Source organism: Dendrobates tinctorius, unplaced genomic scaffold (assembly GCF_039654945.1).
Source record: "Dendrobates tinctorius isolate UK_male_01 unplaced genomic scaffold, ASM3965494v1 ptg000202l, whole genome shotgun sequence".
Lineage (NCBI taxonomy): Eukaryota > Metazoa > Chordata > Amphibia > Anura > Dendrobatidae > Dendrobates > Dendrobates tinctorius.
Genome location: NW_027361869.1, coordinates 2,905,438 through 2,930,093, shown reverse-complemented (window position 1 = coordinate 2,930,093; position 24,656 = coordinate 2,905,438). Strand labels below are relative to the sequence as shown.

The following is a 24,656-nucleotide window of genomic DNA, read 5'->3' as shown; positions in this document are numbered from 1 at the left end:
AAAACCGGGGCAAGTTACTTAGCATAGCCCCCAGGGAGATGCTGGAGCGGGGGCCCACATCATCAGCAGCGCCCACAGCCCCACTCAGATCAGGCGCACCACCGTCTGCTCTCGGAGACTGCATCCTGCCGACTACGCCAAATGTGGTGTTTGCAGGTACGCAGGATGCAGTGACGAGTCGCGAGACAATTTGGTGCTTTCTAGAATAACGTTTATAAGACTAGAGGGAACTTTCCTCAGTCATGGCCTGATCAACAAAAGGGGTAACACGGCTTGCCCTCGCAACGGCTCTATACAAGCAAACACAAACGGGTAGAACACGACTACTTCCGGCAATAGCCGGTCACTATAGGGCCGCAGTATGGCCGACTACGGGTCCTTAATTATATAGTCAACTTAGCCGTCCAGACGTCCCTCCCCGTTCGGGATGGTGGTCTTTCGGCGTACTAGTCGCTGGGCCCAGTTGCTGAGGCGTTGGCGAAGTCTTCGCGCACTCCAGCGCGCCGATGACACTGGAGCCCCACAGGCCCCGGCGGAGTCCTTGGACAGATGGGCCACAACCTCCGGACTGGGGCAAGCGGCAGTGATGTGGGGTGGCGAATGACAGGCCACCTGCGCAGCTAACGGCTGCGACGGGGAGTCCGCGGCCAGCAGAGGCTCGGCCCCTGCTGCGGACCGGAGCGGGACAGTGGTGGCCGCCGATGGCACTGTACTTGCCGCGGCCACTGGTGAGAGCTGGGCGGCTGTGGGTGGCGGGGAACGGGCCACAGCCACGGGCTGGAATGAGACGGCAGCGACCGCGGGTAGGCCGCAGCCGCGGGCTGAGGTGAGGCGGCAGCTGGCGCGGGTCGAACTGGGGCTGCAGTGGCCGCGGGCTGGAGCGGGGCAGCAAGTCTCGGATGATCGCCTTGGCGCCGTCCCTCTGGAGTCCTCAGTGAGCGTCTTCCCTGGCACTGGTAAGTCGCTCTAGCTTTCAGTCGCTCCCACGGTCTCCTGCTGCCTCTGTCCCGGTCTGCTGACTCATCGTCCCGGGAATTCGCCGCCTCCTTTATACTGGTCCCTCCCCCAGCCCATCTGTCTGTCACAACGATCCGTCCCCAAACTCTGTCCCCCGGGGACAGTTTCCCCCGGAACCCAGATGACGGCTCCCTTGGTTCCGGCCCGGACACTCGACGGGGGCCGTTCCTCCCACACAGTAGTAACACAAACCTTGGCTTTTGTCCAGTACTGGGGTATCGCCACGGGAGGAGCAGTTACTGCGTGGCACATTGCACCTTGTGGCACACCCCACAATCGTGATTCCTGCTAGGACTCCGTCGTTATCACTTGCATCCTCTTTATTAGCCTCTCCCTCCAGGAATATCTCCCCTGGTGGGTAATCGCTTTCACTGGCAGCTGCAAGAGACAGAGAAATACACACAGTCTGGTGATGAGGAATATCAAGGCTGATATCGAAATAAGGCAATAGTTACCCATGGGTCATTGTCATACCTGGGATGCTGGAGATACAGAGCACATGGGCATTGCAAACTGTAAACTGGTCCACCAGGGTGCCAGGCTGGTTGGCATCGATAATCACAACCTTGCTAGTTGATAGAGTGCTGGTTAATATCCATACACGACTGGAGGTGGCATCTGCCTCATAGATGTCCTTGGTCTGCAGACAGGGAGGAAGATGAACTCACTATAGGCAGCTTTATGTGCTGTATTTTGGGTACCACTGGCATTACACCATGGGCTCAGCCAGTTCATAGAGACCATTGATCTCTATGTGAGTGCCAGGGTGCTTAGAGTGACCAAACGTCTGATTTTTTTAAATATTTTGTAGTCACTTTAAATGCCTGTAAATTAGTGGGGGTCCAGTTCCTGAACTCATCACTTGTTGCTCAAAAGTTGGCTGAGAAGTGTGCCTGAAAAATGTGCAGCGTGGGAGGAGAAGCGCACAGAGAGGAGTGTGGATTCAATAGAAAGTCATAGGCCGCCTCCCGAGCTGCACACTTCTCAGCTGTCTGTTGAGCGATCAGTGAGGGTCTGAGGACCTGGACCCCTGCTGTCTACAAAGATTTAAACGGCTGACAAAATATGTAAAAAAAATTTAAACGATTAGTTACTCTTTAAATTGAAAACCCAAGTTGATGACATGGGGAGAAAAATTAGCTATAATCAAATAAAAAATAATTGTAACTACCGTAATCCCAAAATTGTTAAAAATTCTGTTCTGCCATTACTTAATAGATGACAGTCAATAGGGCTACCATTATTAGGTATTTTTTAAAGTAATGTAAGGAGATCTCCAATTTGGCCCCTTTATGGGAGAGATGTTGAGAATAGCTACAAAGAGTGTATCTCAGTCTGGTTGACCCAGCACGTCCACTTCTTACATAGACATACCACTGATTTAATTAAGAACTATGTAATGCTTCATTTCTCCTCCGGTGGCACTGTAGGATAATTAGCTACTTTTGCTTAGATATCAGCTGATCGCTGATGATCCGAGCAGCAGGACCCCCGATATCAGCCTCAGTGTCCTCACCTTCTTCTTCTCCGGTGAGGTGTGGGTGCTCTTGCTCTCTCCTTCCACTTCACGGTCTGCCGTTAATGGATCTCGACCAGTAGTTGGTTTGACCCCAGTGATAGTTTCCTCCTCAAATGGCTTCCAGCCTGTTAAATCCACTCCGGCGGCGCACCACAACTGTGAAGAAGGGCGCAGGATCATTTAATGATCATTTCACTATAGGGGGTAATAGAGTCATAGGTAAAGGTATGACAGTACCTTCATAGTAGGGTCTTTCTCTACAAGAGGTCTACAGTACACGGGCACGGGCACATTCTTCATGCGGTTGTCCTCCTGACCTCCATTTGGACTTAGCTTATTAAACAACACATATAAAATGGTTCTGTTAAAACCTATTATGTATGGAAACGATAAAGGCATCGGCTTTCCCCATTGCCTGCAATCAGCAATGCTGAACCTACAGTCCCACTTGGGTAAATTATTCAGAAAATTCCTTGTCCATATGACCAAAAATAATGCTGAGCTATGTTGGGGCATTGTCAGAAATTGCAGTTGAATGATCATGGGATGCAATACTAGACACAGCCTACTGACAAGTGTGGCGCCGCTTCTGGGGAAAATAGTATTTTATAATTTTCAAATTTTGGACAATATGGACGCCAAGTTCTGGGAATAATAATCCATCAGTTTACTATTACATGCTATATACATAGCTCAGATCATAAAATCGGATCTACCACTGTGTGTAGGCAATGAGTCTACTGAAATCAAACCCTTAATATCCCGTCCAAAGTCACCAACCTGCTTGTACTTAGCAGGTAGGCTCCACCCACAAGCTTGTAGGCGACCGTCGTCGTTACGCACGTGTTCCCGCACTTGGCGGTACTGCTCACGTTTTTGCTCGCGACGAGCTGTGGAGGTGCAGTCACTGAGGAGAGAAGCCACAGTGTTACTTCTCAATCTAGAGGGAGAGAGAAAGGGAGAGAAGGGTGCCCAGCGTCAGGGGAGAGCAGAAAGCAAAGCGGCGAGGGTTAACGGCAATGTATTAGTAAAATTACTGCATGTCCGAGCAAAGGAATCTGGAAATAAAGAGTTATCATTTTACTCTCAGGCTTTGTGCACACGGAGGTTTTTGAGCAGAAACTAAGCGAAAACTTTCAAATTCCTCCTCCAAATCTGGAAAATCCTCAAAAACTTTTTTCGGCAAAAACGCATCAAAAAGACTCTGTGTGTACAGCCTAATGCAAAATGAAAAACATCTGATTAGAGCTTCAGGCTGTTTTCTTTTCCAGATATCTCAACTCAGAAGGAGCAGAATGTATGAGCAATAGGCAAGCAAATGGGAAGCAAATGTTAAAGCCATAGCATCCTACAATCACCCTGTCCAGTTTCCCAAGCATTCTGAAAGATTCAGGATGGACACAGATAACTGATTCTCACTATTTAATGAGTAATAAATTCTCTTTTTAGGAGCTCAATCATGTACCTTTTCTCCTCACTTTCTTGTGACTGGCCATGGAACAACTGACTGCAGCAGGAGCCTCACCCCCTCTGTCCTGTCTGCATATTTACCAAGATTCTTGTAAGCAAAATCAGAACATTTCCAGAAGACTATCTCCCAAAAACAACAAAACTGCCTACTTTTGATCAAGGATTGACTAAATTAAGTCCCTTTTGCATTTTGTTTCCTGCTAAAATCAGGACTGTTGGCAAATATGAGAGTGCAGCAGGACACAAAGATCATTAAGCCGCACTCTTGGTTAAGCCTCTGTGCTGAAAATGGAAGAGATCAGCAGGAGATAATCTACTATTTTCTCTGCAACATTGATTATCACTTGTTTAATTTTATCATTTATTTCTAGGTTTAGTGTTCCTTTAAGAGATCGAACATTGATATGTACAGTATATGTAATACAAATGATGTTTTAGGCTATGTGCACACGCTACGGTTTTGGCCCTGCGGAACTGCAGCAGTTCCGCAGACATGGTACAGTACCATGTAACCCTATGGGTTTTCAAAACCGCAGTGCTCACGCTGCGGTTTTTTCAGCGCGGTTTTGCTGGGTTTTTTTCCGCAGCATGTCAATTGTTTCTGCGGATTCCACTGCGGTTTCACACCTTTAACATAGTAGAGGTGTGAAACCGCAGGACAAAACTGCAGGCCAAACCGCAGCAAAACCACAGGTCACTTTGCCTGCGGTTTTACCTGCGGTTCCGCGGGAAAAAACCCGCAGGTGATTCCGCAGCGTGTGCACATGGCCTTAGATCTCGGGGACGTGACTGTCCTGAAATAGCCGAGTCTATGTATATAGTGGCTATGTATGTCGTGGCCACAGACATAACACAGCCGTAGCTGAACTCGTCTGCGGGGTCAGTCATCCTCCTACTTCACATAAAACTTGTGAAAAACTTGATGGAACCTCAAATGCTGTAGTGAGTAGAGGCTTAGTTAGTTGTTAGTAAAGGTCAAGAAATCAACTAAAGCATGAGGTTCTATTAGGTCCCGGAAGCAAGATTCTGAATATTAATCACCAGAGCATTAGAAAAAGAAAACACATTATTTAGTAAAACATGATTTATTAACCACATGATCTTCCAACTCAGAATAAAAGCATGGTCTTCCTGTCCTCATCTGCCACAACAAGGTGAAACTGCTTTTGGTGCACATACCAGTCTAATATGTGCAGGAACTGTCTCAGTTCTCATGCTTTGTAGTTTACCATCCACTTATTTTTGAGTGGGTGGATCCTCTTCATCAACATTCTGCCAGCACTATTGGTATTAAAGCTCCCATTCCTGAGCATGCATGTCTTTCTTCAATGACCTATTTATCCTGAACTGAAAGCTCACCTCTCTGTTTGGTCTATATAAAATTTGACAAGACGGGAGAACAGAAGCAGAAAGACAAAGATCTGGCTTCACATTCTGTAGAGAGACAAAAACCTGCTCCAGTTCCTGTAAAGACAAAGACCTGCACCACTTCCTGTAGAGACAAAGACCTGCCCTCACTTCCTGTAGAGACAAAGACCTGCCCTCACTTCCTGTAGAGACAAAGACCTGCACCACTTCCTGTAGAGACAAAGACCTGCCCTCACTTCCTGTAGAGACAAAGACCTGCCCTCACTTCCTGTAGAGACAAAGACCTACCCTCACTTCCTGTAGAGACAAAGATCTGCCCTCACTTCCTGTAGAGACAAAGACCTGCCCTCACTTCCTGTAGAGACAAAGACCTGCCCTCACTTCCTGTAGAGAGATAGACTCCCACATACTTCCTGTGGAGAAACAAATACCCACCCTAATTTCCTATAGAGACATAGTCCTAATCACACTTCTCGTAGAGACAAAGACCCGCCCCCACTTCATGTAGCGATAATAAGACCCACCCACACTTCCTGTAGTGATAAGACCGGCCCCCACTTCCTGTAGAGATAATAAGACCTGCCCCCACTTCATGTAGCGATAATAAGACCCGCCCCCACTTCCTGTAGAGAGAATAAGACCTGCCCCCACTTCATGAAGAGAGAACAAGACCCGCCCCCACTTTCTGTAGCAATAATAAGACCTGCCCCCACTTCCTGCAGAGATAATAAGACCCACTCCCACTTCCTGTAGAGATAATAAGACCCACCCCCACTTCCTGTAGAGAGAATAAGACCTGCCCCCACTTCATGAAGAGAGAACAAGACCCGCCCCCACTTTCTGTAGCAATAATAAGACCTGCCCCCACTTCCTGCAGAGATAAAAAAGACCCACTCCCACTTCCTGTAGAGATAATAAGACCCACCCCCCACTTCCTGTAGAGATAATAAGACCTGCCCCCACTTCATGTAGAGAGAATAAGACCCACCCTCACTTCCTGAAGTGATAAGACCCGCCCCCATTTCTTGTAGAGAGAATAAGACCTGCCCCCACTTCATGTAGAAAGAATAAGACCCGCCCCCACTTCCTCTAGCGATAATAAGACCCGACCCCACTTCCTGTAGAGATAATAAGACCTGCCCCCACTTCATGTAGAGAGAATAAGACCCACTCCCACTTCCTGTAGCGATAAGACCCGCCCCACTTCCTGTAGAGATAATAAGACCTGCCCCCACTTCATGTAGCGATAATAAGACCCACCCCACCTCATGTAGCGATAATATGACCCACCCCCACTTCCAGTAGTGATAAGACCCACCCCCACTTCCTGTAGAGATAATAAGACTTGCCCCCACTTCATGTAGCGATAGACCCACCCCACCTCCTGTAGCGATAATAAGACCCACCCCCACTTCCTGTAGCGATAAGACCCACCCTCACTTCCTGTAGAGATAATAAGACCCACCCCCACTTCCTGTAGCGATAAGACCCACCCTCACTTCCTCTAGAGATAATAAGACCCACCCCCACTTCCTGTAGCGATAAGACCCGCCCCCACTTCCTGTAGAGATAATTAGACCCACCCCCAATTCCTGTAGAGATAATAAGACCCACCCCACCTCCTGTAGAGAGAATAAGACCTGCCCCCACTTCCTGCAGGGAGACAGTGACCAGCCACCACTTCCTGTAATATGCCTCAGTTTCCGATGTACATGGTTGTCAGTATAATAGCCCCTCTCTGGGACTGGAGCCAAGCAGAAATTTTTTCCACATATCTACTAAAGTGAATGAGAGGAAAAAATAATCAGGTGCATAGCTATAGGAGCCCTAAGGTAACATTCACCCCTGGACCTGATGCATGAGGGGTCCTAAAGGCCTCTCTACCCCACAAGAGGACAGCAGTATTACACACACCGTAGGAAGGGGGTCCTTTACAGATTCAGATAAAGTACAGACCATGCTATAGCTTGACTTACTCATCAGGGAAGAATTCAATTGTGCGCCCCCCGGTGGATATCTGACACATGGTGTGACTGCGGCGTTGGCTGAACCCAGCTGGAGTGGGTGACTTGTAGTGGATGTTGACTGGGGGGTAAGTTCTCTTCGCAGGAGGTGGGCTGGAGGAAGAGCTGAACAACCTGCTGAAGCTGGAATAAGAAGCAGACAGATAATGAAGTTACTTGGAGTAAACTGTAGGATCTCATAAATTGTTTGTTATTGTCTTTTCAGAGCAGTACGGTGATACTCGTCTCTGGAAGCCAATCAAAAGTCTCAGTCTACTGTGGGTATCTGTGGTCTCAGTTAGTGATGAGCGAGCGTGCTCGGCACTGCGCTTTACTTGTACAAACACTAGGGTGTTCGGGCACGCTCGTTACTCGGCCGAGTATCGGGAGTGCTCGAGTGCAATGCTCAAGTCCCTTTCCCGCATGTTTCGCAGCTGCTAGGCAGCCAATCAACATGTGGAGATTGCCTGCCCTACACAGTAATGCAGTAGCCATGATGGTTACTGGCATTTCTGTGATTGGCCGACCGCATTGCATCATCGGGTCTATTGAAGACACAGGGAACCCCATTGCTCGACCCAATGACCTCTGAAATCAGAGGATGAAATGAATATTCACTGCTTCCCCCACCCATCTCTCAGCAGTGCACCCATGTGACACAGCGGCACCACAGTCCGGCGTTCCCCAGCCATTCCAGCAGATCACGCGGACTCCCGGTCACAGTGCTCCATGACACCAACACTGTTGTGAACGTATGTAACCTCACTGACATCACTGAGGTTATATCAGTTCATAGCCACCGGTATCGCGGAGCAGCGTGCTCGGCAGTGGCAGCTGCAAAAGCCTATGGAGCGTCATTAAGGCGCTCCGTACGCTTCAGACGGTGTGGGACATTGTGGCCTAAGTACAAATGATGGTCTACAAATGTCAGATGCCCATGATGTTCCCATAGGTGAAGCAGGACATATATTAGGAACTAGAAGCACATCAGAGCCCTTGTTATTTCAGCCATGTTTCCCTATTCCAGCAAGAAAGACTTTTTCCTTTGAGTACCAAGATGTCCGTGCAGAAACCTCACACAGTCATGGATGACACATACTAATACTTACAACTGCCAAATTGTGGATTTCTTCTTCTCCTGAACGGACGGATGTTCCCGTGAGGCTCTGCAATGAGATAAGCAGCATTACAGATCATGGTGGGGATATTCAATGTTCAGCTTTTCATTATATGTCTGTTGTGTTGGTTGGTTTTGTGGTACTAATAAACATGAGCAGTCTGAACCATAATTCTCCAATGATGCATAACAAGAAACCAGAGGTTTATTACACATCCACAGGATAGACGATAAATGTATGATCTCTACCGGACTCACCAGTCACCAGAATGGAGGTGGCATGTCCCCAACTTAAATGCAGGAATATCGCACAAGCGCAGTACTGCTCCACTAATTGTCTAGGGGAGTGACAGATATTTAAGTACAGTCTTGTCTCTGTTAGTCCCATAGATGCTCAAAAGAGCATTAGTGTACGGGCATCCATAGATATAGTGTATCTGCTAAATCTCCTACAAAAATGAAGATTTCCTTTCATTGGGGTCTTTCTCCAACATTGTGATTTGGGAATAGTGCAATTCACCTGATCATCTCCGTCCACCTCACTGCCTCCTGTAGCTCCATGAGCCTTTCCTTGTACTGGTTCCTCTCCATAAGGACACGAGCCATCTCCACACGTGTAAATCTCCTGCGTTGTGCAATCGGGATGTTATCTTGCAACGGAGAGGAGCTCTGCTAACAAATAACAGATTCCACTTAGGATTGGATAAGTGTAATTCATGCGTCTATTACAGAATATCAGGGTCACTTACTTCATCCACCTCCTCCTTAGGCTCTTGCATAGCGACAATGGCTTCAGATCTCACCCTTAAATTTGAAAAAAAAAGTAATTTATGAAAAGAATAAATCACGGAATTATTAATATATATTACATCGTTACTTGCTACCTTTTAAGTTCCTCTTCCAGCTCTTTCACACGGGTCTCCATTTTGCCTTTGGCCTGTTTAGTGGCCTCTAGTTCGCCCTTCAGTACCTCCTGCTCTCCTGACAGCTGATCCACCTTCGCTATCAAGTCATTCTTAACAATGTTTAATGCATTCCTTAAAAAAGACATAGTAGGAGGATGGATAGGTAGATAGATATAGAAAAAAAAGAGAATAAAAATCAGCACAAAAAATACTTATAGGGTGCAAAGAAGCTTCTCAGGTATGTACCAAACCTAGTGAATGCACGTGATTTGATCCTACAATGGTGTGCTGCTTCCATATAGATAGATAGATAGACAGATAGATAGATAGATAGATAGATAGATAGATAGATAGATAGATAGAAAAAACAGACAGCAGCACAAACTTGAGAAAATTTTGGGTGCAATACTTCCTAAGTAATGTGGTTGTCCAACGAAAAATGTAAATGGAAAAAAAAATCAGGCAGCACTCCAGTTCAAGTAAAACTTGTGGGCTTTAATCCAGCACCAAGTGGTGCAACGTTTCAACCTCACAGCACGGTCTTTGTCAAGCACGGTCTTAGATAGATAGATAATAGATTGATAGATAGATAATACTGTAGATAGATTATAGCTAGATAGATAGATGATGGATAGATAGATAGATAGATAGATAGATAGATAGATAGATAGATACATAGATGATAGTTAGATAAGACATAAATGGACTGATGGAGTTGTCATTAGGCGGTTGAGGTTAGTCTATGATTCCAGTGTTATGATCTAATATATGTGAAAGAAATATCAGACAGATGCACATGGGAGTCACATTTTCCATGACTATAGAACAGTTTACTTAGGTTAAAGAAAATAAACAAGCATCTTACTTGGTTTCGAGAAGTTGGGAGTTTTCTAACAGGAGATTGCCCACTTCTTTGCCCATCCCTGTAAGAACAGTAGAAAATCAGGCGTCAGGCAATGATAGATAAGCCCCCGCTCCCTTTCCCCGCACAGACTCATTATTCTGCTGTGTATCCCTCTTATTGGACATAACACAGACAGTAAGAAGAAAAGGAAACATAAAATAAGATTTAAACAACAGATCACACAAGCGCTTACCAAGCAATAAACACTAATAGTTCCCCAGCTGCTAGGTCTAGTGTAGGTCGGTGTCAGCCCACAGTTTAAAAAAGCAAATCAAAACAAACAAAAAGATCTGCGCTAAAAGGATTAAATAGAGGCAGCAAAAATACACAAATGATGTACACAGGCACCACCTAAGTAAACATGTATCAGTTCAATAAAAGTGCAAACTACAAATACAATAGATAATCGCACATAAAACAATAGCACTGAATACTCATCCTCAAGGAAACAAGCATGCACTCACCAGAAAAAAGGGGATGATGATGAGAGCTGCAGAGGATCAATCACACAGACGCGGTAACAATGCTGGTTTGTACATGAAGCGCCGCTGTGAAAAGAAAGCTGAGTGTGCCCCAAAATAAACAAGAGTATCATTTCTCCTTGCAGAGAATGACATGCTAAGCATGTCGAGATGAGGAGACTTAAAGCCGCAATGCTCCTCTGGGAAATATGCTAATTATGCAAATTGTCTCTTCAGAGAGGAAGAGGACTAGAACTCTAGTGCCACCTATTGGAAGTAGCAATCCTGAAAGTCAATGTCGACCCTTTAACGAGCCTTGTTACATGACTTAGGATAAAAGCCAAGCCAGAATCTCAATTTGCAGACACTGTGTTTCGGGGTACTGCCCCTCGTCAGTGCAAAGTGTGAGTTCTGGTTTGGCTGTGAGAGAGGCGTCTGACCAATATCCAAGAAGTATCATTTCTCCTTGCAGAGAATGACATGCTAAGCATGTCGAGATGAGGAGACTTAAAGCCGCAATGCTCCACTGGGAAAAATGCTAATTATGCAAATTGTCTCTTCCGAAATAAACAAGGACATAAATTACAGAAACAGCAGGGGTTACATACCAGGCAGAAGTAACTGGAGCACAGTGCAGGGCGATAATGTCTTCGGAAGTCCGTGCACAGATGGTGTGCTGCCAAAACAAGAAGTGTGTGCACAAGGCACAGGGGAGAGAGCAGGATGTGAAAGGAGCGGGAAAGGCACGCCCTGGCCGAAGGATTCCCTGGAAACCCGCTTAGAAACGGCCGCCCGAGAGTACCTGGGCGTGTGACGTCACAGCCTGTACGGGGCAGTAAACAGGTCAAAAAGCAAACCAACGCGTTTCGAAGGCGCAAACTGCCTTCTTCATCAGGATGCCTGAGCTGCCCAGGCAGCACCCATAAATACCCTAGGTGGCTAGCAAATTAACCCTCCTCTTGCCTCCTATTAGAAAGGACTGAAGTATATCTAATACCGCTCTCTAAACATGATGTGAAAAAACAAAAATAAAAAAAGAATACCTCTGAAGAACAGTGAATCAATTAGTGCAGTAAAAATAAATGTGCACATTTTACCCAAAAATGTACAAAAAAGGGGGGGAACAAAAGCAGAAAAAAAGAGGAAAAAACGTAAAAATAAGAAGTATAAGATAAAAAATGAAATAATGAGTAAATGTACAAAACTATTAAAATAGTCCTCCTTTTATTAATAATTGGACATTCATAACATGAAAAATTAAAAACATGTTTTTTATGATTGAAAATTAGATTTTATTTTATAAATATATAAAAAAATATATAAAAACCAGGCCCCTAAGCCGGGCACCAAATACCAATTCGTCTGCGTGTAACAGACGCCTGTTGACTCAGGCAGAGTGCCAAATAGTGGTGCAACATGTAATGACCCTCAGAAACATATCACTAAACATACATGCCATTATCTACCTTCTAGATAGGACTCTCTCTCACCTGGAGAAACCTGGGAACACTGTGAGAATAATGTTCTTCGATTTCTCTAGTGCTTTTAATACCATACAGCCAGGTCTACTGAGAGACAAGCTGGGCCTTGTTGGCGTGGACCTCCAACTCTCCACCTGGATCCTTAACTACCTCACAAACCGACCTCAGTTTGTAAAGGTTCGGGACAGTGTGTCAGACATGGTGATCTGCAATACAGGGGCACCTCAAAGTACAGTTCTTGCCCCGTTTCTCTTCACACTGTACACTGCGGATTTTAAGTGCAACTCATCTAGCTGCTACTTGCAGAAGTATTCTGATGACTCTGCAATAGTAAGCCTCATCACAGGAGGAGATGAAAGAGAGTACAGAGATACTAACCAAGCTTTTGTGGAGTGGTGTCAGAGGAACCACCTTAGGATTAATTCCGGGAAGACCAAGGAATTGGTGGTGGACTTTCGCAAGGGAAAAAATCCACCAGTAGTGGTGAACATTCAGGGAAATGACATTGAGATAGTCGACACCTATAAGTACCTTGGTGTGATCCTCAATAATAAGCTTGACTGGGCCCATCACTTGGATGCAGTGTACAGGAAGGGCCAAAGTAGGCTTTATCTGCTCAGAAGGCTGAGAGCCTTCGGAGTTAGGGGGGCACTCCTTGCATCCTTCTTCAACTCTGTTGTGGCATCAGTCATCTTCTTTGGTGTGGCGTGCTGGGGTAGTGGCATATCAACCAGGGACAGGAATAGGCTGGACAAACTGATTAGAAGGGCCAGCTCTGTCCTGGGATGCCCCCTTGATCCAGTTCAGGAAGTAGGCGACAGGAGGATACTGGCCAAGGTGAGCTACATGGTGCAGAATGATTCCCATCCCATGCATGAGACCGTGACAAAGATGTGCAGTACTGTCAGTGACCGGCTACTTCATGTGAGAGGGAGTGCTATCGAAAGTCCTTCCTGCTGCAGTTAGGCTGTATAACCAGCATTGTCCAAAACGGAGTACGACCCAAACAGTGAACTGATAGATCCAAAAGTTGTGATAGTCCGGTTATATCTTTTTTTCGCATATGTACCTACCTACTGTCAATGTAATGCCTTTATGCATCTGTATCTGTACTTGTTCCTTCCTTGCTGCTGTAATGCACTGAATTTCCCCATGGTGGGACGATTAAAGGATTATCTTATCTTATCTTATCTTAAAAGTGTGCAGCTAATTATACTACTAGCTCGTAATTAAAACAATATTAGATTAAATTAGATCCTCCAGCTGGCAAACGAATGCTTTAAAATTCAGCAATCGAAAAAAAAAAATTTTTTTTTTTTTTAATTTTTTAAAATTAACCATGATATTTTAATGGAAGGCATAGATTTCTAACTCCTGATTGAGGCCCTTTGGGACCAAACAATCAAGAGTATAAATCCATTTTGACTCAGCCCTAGACATGGCTTTGATGAAATCACCACCTCTAGGGTTCTGTTGCACCTTCTGGATGGCACAAAAAATTGCACCTTTTGCCGATTTGTTGTGAAATTCATTAAAATGACGTGATAATGGATGACCGTCATAGCCCTTTTGGATGTTAGTAAGGTGTTCTTTAATGCGAGTCATTAACTTCCTTTTTGTACGACCTGCATATAGCTTGCCACAAGGGCACTCAATGATATAAATAACCCCTGTTGTGTAACAAGAGAGATTCTACTTAATAGAGTATTCCCTATTGGTCCCTGGGTCCATAAATGCAGACCTGCGCAGTTTCTTAAGGCTTGTAGTAGTGCAACAAAAACACGTACCGCATGGTGTAAAAACCTGACCTCTGATTTGCTAGAGTTGAAGGTCCATATGTTTTTGATTTGTATTGAATAGTACAAGCCACAAGATTCCCCAGTGTCTGAGCCCTATGGTAAACAAATCTAGGGCAGTTTGGCAGTATATCTCCTATGATTTTGTCCCTTTGAAGCACAGACCAATGTTTTTGAATAATTCTTTTAAAACCTTGGTAACCTTCATGGAACTGAGTGACAAACGGGAGCTGATGAATTTGTTGCTTAATATCTGTACTATCGGGATTTGCTTTATGTAATAAATTGTTTCGGGGTATTGCGTCTACGTCCTGTTTAGCTTGTTCCAATAGCGGAACAGGGTAACCTTTGTCGATAAACTGATGGGTTAAAAGGTTAGATGCCTCATTATAATCCTTAGGGTTCGTGCAATTATGCTTAATGCGAGTATATTGCCCCTTAGGAATATTGGTCAACCAGACCGGGAGCTGACAACTAGACATGTGAATAAAACCATTAGAGTCAACCTCCTTCTGGTAGCACTTAGTACATAATCGATCCCCTTGTGTATAGATGGTTAAATCCAGAAAATTAATGGTACTAGTGCTTACCGTTGGTGTAAGTTCAAGGCCAAATGAATTTAAATTAAGCTCTGAAATGAAAGCATCCAACTGATCTCTAGAACCCTTCCAAATGAAGAGGATGTCATCGATAAATCGACGCCACAGGGCCAGACCAGTATGTAAATGGCCCCCTGGATAAATGAAAGCCTCCTCCCACTTGGCTACATACAAGTTAGCATACGCAGGAGCAAAGCGAGTACCCATCGCGGTGCCACGCGTTTGCAAATAAAAATATCTCTTAAGAGCAAAATAGTTATGATGAAGTATGAAGTGAATGCATTGTTCAATGAACGAAACTTGAGTCTCTGGGTAAACCCCTAATTTTTGAAGGTAGCAGCCTGCTATTTGACATCCTAAATCCTGGTCTATTACTGTATAAAAAGATTTAATGTCTAATGTGCCAAGAATAAATTGAGGATTCCATTTCACCTCTTCTAAAACTTTTAATACATGACTATTGTCTTCGTGACCGGGCCAATTTTTTTAATTCTGACCAGTGTCACTTTATGTGGTCATAACTCTGGAATGCTTCAACAAATACCAGTGATTTTGATACTGTTTTTTCGTGGCACATTATAGTTTATGATAATAGTAAATTTAGTTTAATATGTTTTGTGTTTATTTATAAAAATATCAGAAACTTGACAAAAATGTAAAAAAAAAATTGCAGTTTTCAAACTTTGAATGATTATCCCTTTAATCCAGATAGTCATACCACAGAAAAACATGAATAAATAACATTTCCCACATGTCGGCTTTACATCAGCACCATTTTTAAAACTAACTTATTTTGCTAGCCTTTTAGGAGGTTTAAAAATGTAGCAGCAATTTTTCATTTTTGCAAGGAAATTTACAAAATTTATTTTTTTGAGGGACCTATCCAGGTTTGAAGTGACTTTAGGGGTGCTATATATTGGAAAACCCGAAACGTGATACCATTTTAAAAACAGCACCCCCTGACATATTGAAAACTGCTGTAAGGTAGTTTATTAACCCTTCAGGTGATTTTTAGGAATTAATGCAAAGTGGTATAGCCGGAATGAAAAAGTGCTTGTTTACCACCTAAATGTCGCTAACTTCTGAACTGACCACTATAGCCGGGAGACTCTAAAGGGGGTTTTACACTAAGCGATATCGCTAGCAATATCGCTAAAACGTCACTGGTTTTGTGACGTTATAGCGATATTGCTATGTGTGATACTTACCAGCGACCGGCTCCCCCGCTGGTTATCGCTGATCGCGCGAGAATGTCCGGCTCCATTTCTCGTCGGGCGCTTCCTGCTGAGACTTCCTGCTGTGACGACGAGCGACGCTGGACGCGGGCGGGAGGACGCAGGATCGCTGTGTGTGAATGGTAAGTATCGTGCGCTGCGTCACTGCTGCATCGCTGTGAGGTCTTTCTGTATGAAAGCTCACTAGCGATCATTTAGAGATGCACCAGCGATCCTGACCGGGTGGGATCGCTGGTCGGATCGCTGGTGCATCGCTAAATGTAAAAGGGCCTTAAGGCTGCTATTTGGCCATGAACAGCTATGGCAAACATCAGGACCACACAATCATGATCTTGGTGTGTCAATTAGATTAAAGTGCAAGCCCCCACAATCTTTTAACCATTTATTTGATGTAGTCACTTTTGACAGCAGCAACTAAGGGGTTAAACAGATATGGACGGTGCTGACACCGATCATTTGTGATACAGCAAGTTGTCAGATATAGTGGACAGCCGAAAGCTGCTGGATTGTCACCTTTATGGGGATGATATTCTCTTATATCTCAGGTCAGTATATATACATATTGGCGGTCTTGAAGGGGTTAAGGTACGCAGGAATAAGTGACATACACTTTTGAAGATGGACATCCACATATTTAGATAAGTTGGAAGTAAGGCTATTAATGCCTGAAATAATTGGTCTGCCCAGTGGACTAGACAGACACTTGTGGATCTTAGGAATATGATAAAAAATGGCCAGGCTTTGTTTTGGTGTTCAAAATAAATTGATACTCCTTCTTGTTTAGTATACCCAAAGATCTACCCTTAGTACATAGAATCCTCAATTGGTTAATGTAATGAGAGGTATTGTCATTACTCAACTTTTTATAGGTTACTGAATCACTCAAAAGCTTCTGCGACTCCGCTTCATAACTAAAGAAAAATATTCCAAGGCCAGGCAAGTCGTTATTTAAAACAGGTAGTCGGAAAACACTCTACTCCAAAAGGGTTTGAAATTTGCTCTCACTGTTAGGGCTAAACAGTTTGATTTGTATATTTGTCTCAAGACGTATCTGAGGAACTTAGCTGTTAAAAAGCATTTTTAAAAAAAAGGAAAATCCCAAGGTACTAGTACCCCTATTTACCAAGTGAATATATTCATACTTCACTGTCTAATCCTTCCCACTTTAACCCCATCAATGAGCATTCAGATGCTTTTATTGTTTTTGATGAATTAGTCACAAAGGACATTAGGAGATTACAAAAAAGAGATACCAGGTTTATACCTGGTAATCTCAATTTACAAGAAAAGAAAGCAATTAAAGATCTTCAGCTAAATAACGATATTATCATCCGCCCTGCGGATAAGGGGGGTGGCATTGTCATTTTAAACCGCTCTATGTATGAAGCGGAGTCACAGAAGCTTTTGAGTGATTCAGTAACCTATAAAAAGTTGAGTAGTGACACTCTCATTACATTAACCAATTGAGGATTTTATGTACTAAGGGTAGATCTTTGGGTATACTAAACAAGAAGGAGTATCAATTTATTTTGAACACCAATCCAAGCCTGGCCATTTTTTATCATATTCCTAAGATCCACAAATGTCTGTCTAGTCCACCGGGCAGACCAATTATTTCAGGCATTAATAGCCTTACTTCCAACTTATCTAAATATGTGGATGTCCATCTTCAAAAGTGTATGTCACTTATTCCTGCGTACCTTAAAGACACTAGTCATGTATTAAAAGTTTTAGAAGAGGTGAAATGGAATCCTCAATTTATTCTTGGCACATTGGACATTAAATCTTTATTTACAGTAATAGACCAGGATTTAGGATGTCAAATAGCAGGCTGCTACCTTCAAAAATTAGGGGTTTACCCAGAGACTCAAGCTTTGTTCATTGAACAATGCATTCACTGCATACTTCATCATAACTATTTTGCTTATGAGAGTTATTTTTATTTGCAAACGCGTGGGACCGCGATGGGTACTCGCTTTGCTCCTGCGTATGCTAACTTGTATGTAGCAAGTGGGAGGAGTCTTTCATTTATCCAGGGGGGCCATTTACATACTGGTCTGGCCCTGTGGCTTCGATTTATCGACGACATCCTTTTCATTTGGAAGGGTTCTAGAGATCAGTTGGATGCTTTCATTTCAGAGCTTAATTTAAATTCATTTGGCCTTGAATTTACACCAACGGTAAGCACTTGTACCATTAATTTTCTGGATTTAACCATCTATACACAAGGGGATCGATTATGTACTAAGTGCTACCAGAAGGAGGTTGACTCTAATGGTTTTATTCACATGTCTAGTTGTCAGCTCCCGGTCTGGTTGACCAATATTCCTAAGGGGCAATATACTCGCATTAAGCGTAATTGCACGAACCCTAAGAATTATAATGAGGCATCTAACCTTTAAACCCATCAGTTTATCGAGAAAGGATACCCTGTTCCGTTATTGGAACAAGCTAAACAGGACGTAGACGCAATACCCCGAAACAATTTATTACATAAAGCAAATCCCGATAGTACATTACGGTATATACAGATATTAAGCAACAAATTCATCAGCTCCCGTTTGTCACTCAGTTCCATGAAGGTTACCAAGGTTTTAAAAGAATTATTCAAAAACATTGGTCTGTGCTTCAAAGGGTCAAAATCATAGGAGATATACTGCCAAACTGCCCTAGATTTGTTTACCGTAGGGCTCAGACACTGGGGAATCTTGTGGCTCCTACTATTCAATACAAATCAAAAACATATGGACCTTCAACTCTAGCAAATCAGAGGTCAGGGTTTACACCATGTGGTACGTGTTTTTGTTACACTACTACAAGCTTTAAGAAACTGCACAGGTCCGCACATTTATGGACCCAGGGACAATAGGGAATACTCTATTAAGGAGACTCTCTCTTGTTACACAACAGGGGTTATATCTTTGAGTGCCCTTGTGGCAAGCTATATGTAGGTCGTACAAAAAGGAAGTTAATGACTCGCATTAAAGAACACCTTACTAACATCCAAAAGGGCTATGACGGTCATCCATTATCACGTCATTTTAATGAATTTCACAACAAATCGGCAAAAGGTGCAATTTTTTGTGCCATCCAGAAGGTGCAACAGAACCCTAGGAGGTGGTGATTTCATCAAAGCCATGTCTAGGGCTGAGTCAAAATGGATTTATACTCTTGATTGTTTGGTCCCAAAGGGCCTCAATCAGGAGTTAGAAATCTATGCCTTCCAGTAAAATATCATGGATAATTTTAAAAAATTAAAAAAGAAAAAAAAATTTTTTTTTCGATTGCTGAATTTTAAAGAATTCGTTTGCCAGCTGGAGGATCTAATTTAATCTAATATTGTTTTAATTACGAGCTAGTAGTATAATTAGCTGCACACTTTTGTATGTTTTAGTGATATGTTTCTGAGGGTCATTACATGTTGCACCACTATTTGGCACTCTGCCTGAGTCAATAGGTGTCTGTTACACGCAGACGAATTGGTATTTGGTGCCCGGCTTATGGGCCTGGTTTTTATATATTTTTTATATATTTATAAAATAAAATCTAATTTTTAATCATAAAAAACATGTTTTTGATTTTTCATGTTATGAATGTCCAATTATTAATAAAAGGAGGACTATTTTAATAGTTTTGTACATTTACTCATTATTTCATTTTTTATTTTATACTTCTTATTTTTACGTTTTTTCCTCTTTTTTTCTGCTTTTGTTCCCCCCCTTTTTTGTACATTTTTGGGTAAAATGTGCACATTTATTTTTACTGCACTATTTGATTCACTGTTCTTCAGAGGTATTCTTTTTTATTTTTGTTTTTTCACATCATGTTTAGAGCGCGGTATTAGATATACTTTAGTCCTTTCTAATAGGAGGCAGGAGGAGGGTTAATTTGCTAGCTACGAGGGTATTTATGGATGCTGCCTGGGCAGCTCAGGCACCCTGATGAAGAAGGCAGTTTCCGCCTTCGAAACGCGTTGGTTTGCTTTTTGACCTGTTTACTGCCCCGTACAGGCTGTGATGTCACATGCCCAGGTACTCTCGGGCGGCCGTTTCTAAGCGGGTTTCCAGGGAATCCTTCGGCCGGGGCGTGCCCTTCCCTGTTATGAATGAGTCACCGGAGAAGGAAAAAACAAAAATGCAAGCTAAGTCCAGAAAACCGGAGAGGTTGGTAGCTAGCGGATTGCAGACCCCTGATCCTATTCACAACAACTAACAGTAGCCGTGGAGCGTTCCTACGGTGGACCTAAACGCCTCTTCACAGCCGGAGAACTAAATAAGCCTAAAGAAAGAAAGGGGAAATCTAAACTGCCCCAGAGCAGACCCCAAAGCAATAGACAGCCCCCAACATGTATGGTCGGTGAAAACAGATGAAAACACAAACACAGACAGAAAGACAGGCAGAGCAAACGATGGGGCCCAACTAACTAGATAGGAAAGGACAGAAAAGATGCTGGCTGCAATCCGCAAAAACCCTACCAAAAATGTCCCAACACGTCTGATAGGAAAAACGGCCCTGAAGTCACTAGACTTCAAAATCCCTATATCAGCACTCCGATATATTCTGAAGACAGAGCAAAAGAGATTTAACCGATCAGGGACAAAAATGGAAATTCAGCAAAGCCCCAGCCGGGGCTGGCAGAACACAAAACTAAGCAAATCAGACAAAATCTCATGGAACAATAACAGAGCAAAACTTAGCTTTAGAAGACAGGAACTGAACTGGAGGCCAGAGCTCAGAGCAGAGAAATCACCAGCAACCCTACAGGGCGTCGGCTGCCTTATATCCACTCAGAGATTCCGGATGTCCAATCTCAATCCACCTGTTCAGGTGACAGGTTTCTCCTATCCAAATCAGTTTCACCACCTCCTTTCACCAGCAGAGGGAGTTCATCGGACATCAAAGGTGAACGAGAAAATGAGCTCACAACACTTCCCGCTCCTTTCACATCCTGCTCTCTCCCCTGTGCCTTGTGCACAGGCTTCTTGTTTTGGCAGCACGCCATCTGTGCACGGACTTCCTAAGTCATTATTGCCCTGCACTGTGCTCCAGTTACTTCTGCCTGGTATATAACCCCTGCTGTCTCTGTAATTTATGTCCTTGTTTATTCCGGGACACACTCAGCTTTCTTTTCACAGCGGCGCTTCATGTGCAAACCAGCATTGTTACCGCCTCTGTGTGATTGATCCTCTGCAGCTCTCATCATCATCATCCCCTTTTTTCTGGTGAGTGCATGCTTGTTTCCTTGAGGATGAGTGTTTAGTGCTATTGTTTTATGTGCGATTATCTATTGTATTTGTACTGTAGTTTGCACTTTTATTGAACTGATACATGTTTACTTAGGTGGTGCCTGTGTACATCATTTGTCTATTTTTGCAGCCTCTATTTAATCCTTTTAGCGCAGGTCTTTTTGTTTGTTTTGGATAAAATAAGATTTCCCCAGAAATAGCATTTTCAGTGTGACTTTACAGATTGCTTCCAGGAGAGGGCAGTACTGAGTGCACTTATATAAAAAGAAAATGGTATAAAACCAAAGCCAGCTCACCAACCAGACCATCAGGTGCAGGGAACTCCATCCTGATGCGATGTCATCTTGTAATAAGAGAAAAAAAAAAAAAGTTTGTTCCAGCTCCTTTAAAAAATTTAATCCTTACAAGCGACATGTTTCGATCTATTACAGATCTTTCAGATCTGTAATAGATCGAAACATGTCACTTGCACTCATATTTGCACACTGTCTGTGGAGTTTTTAATCGTGTGAAAACTTTTTTGGAATCATTAAAGGATTAAATTTTTTAAAGGAGCTGGAACAAACTTTTTTTTTTTTTTTTTTTTCTCTCAGTACTGAGTGTGCTGTTTTCCCTGGACTGCCAGAGACCTGGAGGGAACTGACTGCTCAGGATTGTGTATTGCTGAGGCTGGGGTTACTCAGACATGAGTCTGCGCGGTCAGAGGTTGCTCTGTGTGGATGCTACGTCGCAGTACCCTTGGGGTGGCAGTGTGCCCCCATCCATTAATATTGCTCAGCGATGTATCAGCGACACATAGTAAACTTCGACAGAGCGACTTCTCTCGTAGGCAATCTTGCCGTGTTGCCCCAGCCCAATAGGCACCAGGATTTATTAACTATAGGAGTGCAGCAGTAACAATCGCACCCAGGGTCAGAATCTAAAGAAGACCAAACGTTCCATCTGTCCCACTTGAGGACACCAGTATTATATATGGCACATAGGAGCAAGGAGCCCTGTTACAGATTTAGCATCTGAGGGCCCCTCTGCAATAGAATTAATTTTTCTGTAAGTTAAAAAAGAAAAAAAAGAACAAACAAAAAAACAACTTTTATTAAAAAAAATAAATAAAAAAAGACACAAAACAATCGGGAGGCCTGGACTGACAGGAGAGCGCAGACCTCAGCCTTACCAAAGAAATCATCCCTCACTAGGAGCGCAGCCACATGGGAGGAAGCAAAGAGGGTAGAGAAAAACAGAGCAGCAGTTAAGAAGTGATCGCAGATCGGCCCATGCAGCGATTGTCGCCATGCACTGCCCTATAGTGAGCACCCGCCACCCGTACGCTCTAGACGTGTGCACTATACCGCCAGCCATGCAGAGCCCCCAACGCCCAGAGTGTTTCCCAGTGCTCCAGGCGCAGATAGGTACCAGATTCGAGGATTTGCAATGTCACATTTTGTAGATCTGACTTTGCGGCTTGTTCTCATTATTTCTAAAAGGGGAACTCTCATTTTTGATTCTTTGGAATAAAGAGGTAGCTGTGCATGCGCGAGTATCTCCGGCTGTTTGTGAGTGAGCACGCGTGCCCACAAATGTTAAAGGTATTGGAGATCCACGCATGTACACCTCTCCTTTCCGGGTGGCATGAGACAGGGCCCCATCCTTCAGATAGATAGATGCTGGTCCCAGCGGAGAGGCCTGCCTCTATCAGACTCCTGGGGTTATACCGTAAATGTCTGAGATAGGTGGGGGCGGGGTGCAGATTTATATTAGTTAATTGTTTCAATTAAGGTACTGTCACACTTAGCGATGCACCAGCGATCCCGACCAGCGATATGACACGGTCAGGATCGCTGGTGCATCGCTAAGTGGTCACTAGTGAGCTGCCACACAGGCAGATCTCACCAGCGACATAGCAGCAGTCGGCGGTCGCTACTTACCTGTCAGACGCGGCGATCCTGACATCCTCCCGCCCGCGTCCACGCGTCGCTCGTCTCTCCACAGGAAGCCCAGTAGGAAGCGCCCGAAGAGAAACGGTCCAGGACGTTCTCGTGCGATCAGCGATAACCAGCGGGGGAGCGGTCGGAAGTAAGTATCAGACATAGCGATATCGCTGCTACATCACAAAAACCAGTGACGTTATAGCGATATTGCTAGCGATATCGCTTAGTGTGACAGGCCCTTTACTCTTCCTCTTCTTGCTGCGCAAACATTGGTTTCAGAGGTTGTCCTAACTATAAGGGCTTGTGCAAACAATAGTATTGTCAGTCCGAGTGTGATCCGACAAAACATCAGATCACACTTGGACCCCATAGAATATTATGGGGCCGTGCACATGTTCAATTTCTTCCTCGAAAATCGCTGCATGTCTGCGTTTGATCCGATATTCAGATCAAACTCGTTCATGCAAGTCATTGAGTCCATGGAAACCACTGGTCTGCACTTGGATGACATCTGAGTGCAGTCCTTTTTCCACAGACTGAAAAAGAACGATAATTCTTTTCTCCATCTTCTCCTATCCAAGAGAATCTAATCAAACTCTGACTATTGCATCATTTGCATAATTCACCTGATTTTCTTGGCTGAGAGAATATACGGCTGTTTGCACCTCCCCCTCTTTTACGAGTCAGAACTTTTTTATTTTACTTTCAACCAAGCCATATCGGGGATAGCTTTATGTTGGACAAGTTGGAATTTTTTTCCCATTTTTCCATACATTATTTTCAATACCTCAAGAGGGGAAAAATGGTTAAAAAAATGCAATTCTGCCATTGTGTATGTCACTATTATATTTTCATTGCAGGGTAAAAACGGCAATACCAAACTTGTATAGTTTTTCAATTGTATTAGTGGCTTAAAAAAAAGTCTGAAGTTTAGTTTGTGTCACCGATCACTTTTTTAAATTTTTCCGTCAATGGCGCTGCAGGAGGGTTTGTTTTTCTATGCCAAGGTGTAGTTTTTATTGGTACCATTTTGGGGTACATAAGACATTTTTGATCGCTTTTACTGCAATTTTGAGGGAGGTCCACATGCCAAAAATCACAAATTTCAGCATTCTGATTTATCATTTCTTTTAGATTAATAAGTGGGTTAATTCAATTTTATATCTTGATAGATTAGAGGTTTATGGAAATGGATATACTGAGTATACTGACTTTTTATACGGATTTGTTTTTGAATGGGTAAAAGGGCAGTGATTCAAAATGTAATATATATATATATATATATATATATATATATATATATATATATATATATATATACACACACACACACACACACACACACGTATGTATGTATGTGTATATATATATCTATATATATATTCTGTATATATTATGTGTATATATATCACGCAGCTGGCACCTCTCCTAAGTAGAACAGGCTCAGGTACCGAGCCCACACCATACAGCCGCACCCACTCCATGGCAATAGTAAGTCATGGAGCAGAAGGTGTTCATAACATGGTTTGCATTGGTAAGAACTCAGCTGCTTTTAGAATTCCAATTGAAGTGAATGGAAAAAAACTGCATGTGCGCCCACATGTTGATTT

General features: G+C 43.5%; 1 protein-coding gene across 12 annotated transcripts in view; it reads right to left on the bottom strand.

The window, feature by feature from the left end:
- MAPK8IP3 (mitogen-activated protein kinase 8 interacting protein 3) overlaps window positions 1–24,656 on the bottom strand; it is a 115,835-nt gene that overhangs the window by 53,287 nt on the left and 37,892 nt on the right. For 7 of the 12 annotated variants that reach the window (XM_073553614.1, XM_073553619.1, XM_073553621.1 and 4 more), the window contains 11 exons: window positions 10,265–10,322; window positions 9,379–9,531; window positions 9,244–9,298; window positions 9,015–9,166; window positions 8,487–8,543; window positions 7,351–7,521; window positions 3,317–3,476; window positions 2,774–2,869; window positions 2,534–2,692; window positions 1,492–1,657; window positions 1,210–1,395 (listed from right to left, as the gene is read on the bottom strand). In XM_073553614.1, the coding sequence (XP_073409715.1) occupies window positions 1,210–1,395; window positions 1,492–1,657; window positions 2,534–2,692; window positions 2,774–2,869; window positions 3,317–3,476; window positions 7,351–7,521; window positions 8,487–8,543; window positions 9,015–9,166; window positions 9,244–9,298; window positions 9,379–9,531; window positions 10,265–10,322 (1,413 nt within the window). Of the gene's footprint in view, window positions 1–1,209; window positions 1,396–1,491; window positions 1,658–2,533; window positions 2,693–2,773; window positions 2,870–3,316; window positions 3,477–7,350; window positions 7,522–8,486; window positions 8,544–9,014; window positions 9,167–9,243; window positions 9,299–9,378; window positions 9,532–10,264; window positions 10,323–22,292; window positions 22,311–24,656 lie in introns of all 12 variants that reach the window. The other 5 variants (XM_073553615.1, XM_073553620.1, XM_073553625.1 and 2 more) reach the window with 4 other exon arrangements.